Source organism: Cynoglossus semilaevis, chromosome 14 (assembly GCF_000523025.1).
Source record: "Cynoglossus semilaevis isolate Cse_v1.0 chromosome 14, Cse_v1.0, whole genome shotgun sequence".
Taxonomy (NCBI): Eukaryota; Metazoa; Chordata; class Actinopteri; order Pleuronectiformes; family Cynoglossidae; genus Cynoglossus; species Cynoglossus semilaevis.
The window spans coordinates 10,812,574-10,814,512 of NC_024320.1; the positions used below are offsets into that span (position 1 = coordinate 10,812,574).

Here is a 1,939-nt window from a genome sequence, read left to right on the forward strand (position 1 = left end):
TTCCAAAGAACAAAAGATTCTTAATCACAATGGCCGCCCAACATTTTAGCTCGCTGAAAACACTGTAAAAATGTTGGTACAGCAAAACAATGACTGTTCAACTCATCTGGTCTGTTTGTTTACGCTGACTTAGAGACAGTGTTGTAGAGTTCAAGTCTTGGACTTGTGACTTGGACTCGATAGTTTCGACTCAACTGAATAATTCTCAGGTCTCAGCAATACAGTAGATCGTGTATAAGAACTGAACAGCTCTACCTAAGTTGCAGGATGTTGAGTAGTGATGGCAATACCAGAATTTATTATTTGATATTGACACTTGTCAATCACTGTGTGATTTTCCTGAACCCAATAAAAACATGACATGCAAATTTTCCATGTATTAATTAATATTGATCCTTTATGAGCGTAATCAATGCTCAATCGATGCTCGTGAAATATCGATACCATGGAATGCCATGGTAACAACTTCATTTCCTGAAGATGATTCTTTTTTTTGTTTGTGATGGCGACCAATCACGACAGTCACCATCAGAATGTGATCAGGCTCCTATTGGACAACACAGCTTTCAGTCACTTGTAGAAAATCAGCCATCCCACTTATTTTTAACTTGATTTTTTAAAATTTACTAGATGTTTTGAAGAAGAACACTGTATATAGTTTATTGTTCTTCCTCTATTGTCCTTGTTTGCAGACTAACTTAACAGGACTTCATTGTTTGGAACAGTCATTAATTATTGGATAATTAGAGATGAAAAAGAAACCCAGTACTACACACTCTATATTTTATTTTATTTTTAAATGATGTTATGCTACGCCTTTGTGCTGTGTGTATTTACCCCATTATTTTGCTATACAGAAAAGTTTAAAAAATCATATCAAAATTTCCCAAAGGAAAAGTCTAATAATCCATGACTCGTACAACTCCCCGTGGATGTTGAAGACACCGATGCTGAAGTGGAGACTTTGTGCTGTTTTATCTGATCCACAGAGCAGAGCTGCAGCCCAACTGTCCTGATGATGAGGGAGACGGAGTTCAGCATCACCAGAGCATATGGTGATTTTTCTCCAGCCTGCTGCCTCATCCTGCAGCTCATCATAATTAAATATTTACACAGTGGCAACAATATAGCTGCCTATTAATACTGTCGGTGGCACATGATGTTTACACCACGGCTTCTCCTCTCAGACTACACTTTCAGACCTTTTTCCAAATCTAATATAGCCGTCCATAAATAGCTCACCTATCCAGCCCATATTCGGCCTGAGTGACGTGAGACCGCAGCCAATCCCTCCCTCCGTGCGCTCTTATCCCCGCCTCTTGAAGCTCCGCCTCCGCTCTAATCGCTCCTCCGCCGCCCATTCGCCTTAAATGGACAAACAGGGGAGTTGATTGACGTGCCAGACGACGCCCCTTCGTTTACCAAGCCCCGCCTCTGCTCCGGCTCCCTCATCACTTGTCTATTTTGGCAACACGCGTCGGCGCATGGAGCCTCCATCACCTCCAGTCTCCTTTTACGCACTGTGTTTGATAATGCGCGCCGGTGCAGGGAGCCTCTCCGCCACATTCCCAGCAGCCACCTCTACACTCGACAGTTAGACTTGCTCTCTGATTTGGACTAATATGACAGAAGTGGATGTAGAGGTGTGACACCGCCGCCGAGAACACGGGCTTTTTTTCCAGAGTGGATCATTTCTTGTTCCTCCCTCACCGCGCGTCAGCATGGATGTCTTGGCGAACCACAGTATCTTTCAGGAACTTCAGCTGGTTCACGACACCGGCTACTTCTCTGCCATGCCGTCACTGGAGGAGAACTGGCAGCAGGTACGTCTTAACTTTTACTTTTTTTTCCTCCCTTCTTCCTCCCTTATCTTTCACACCCTCGCAGATCTGAGAGCACACGCGCTCCACGGAAATATGCGGGCGTTAACTTTTCTTTT

The 1,939-nt window shown here is 43.7% G+C and overlaps 1 protein-coding gene across 2 annotated transcripts in view; it reads left to right on the plus strand.

Annotated features, from left to right (window-relative positions):
• The first annotated feature begins 756 nt into the window (after positions 1–756).
• LOC103389558 (Krueppel-like factor 7) overlaps positions 757–1,939 on the plus strand; it is a 39,193-nt gene continuing 38,010 nt past the window's right edge. For both annotated transcript variants that reach the window (XM_008325010.3, XM_025062664.1), the window contains exon 1: positions 757–1,823. In XM_008325010.3, coding sequence (XP_008323232.1) covers positions 1,722–1,823 — 102 coding nt within the window. In that variant the 5' untranslated portion in view covers positions 757–1,721. The remainder of the gene's footprint in view (positions 1,824–1,939) is intronic.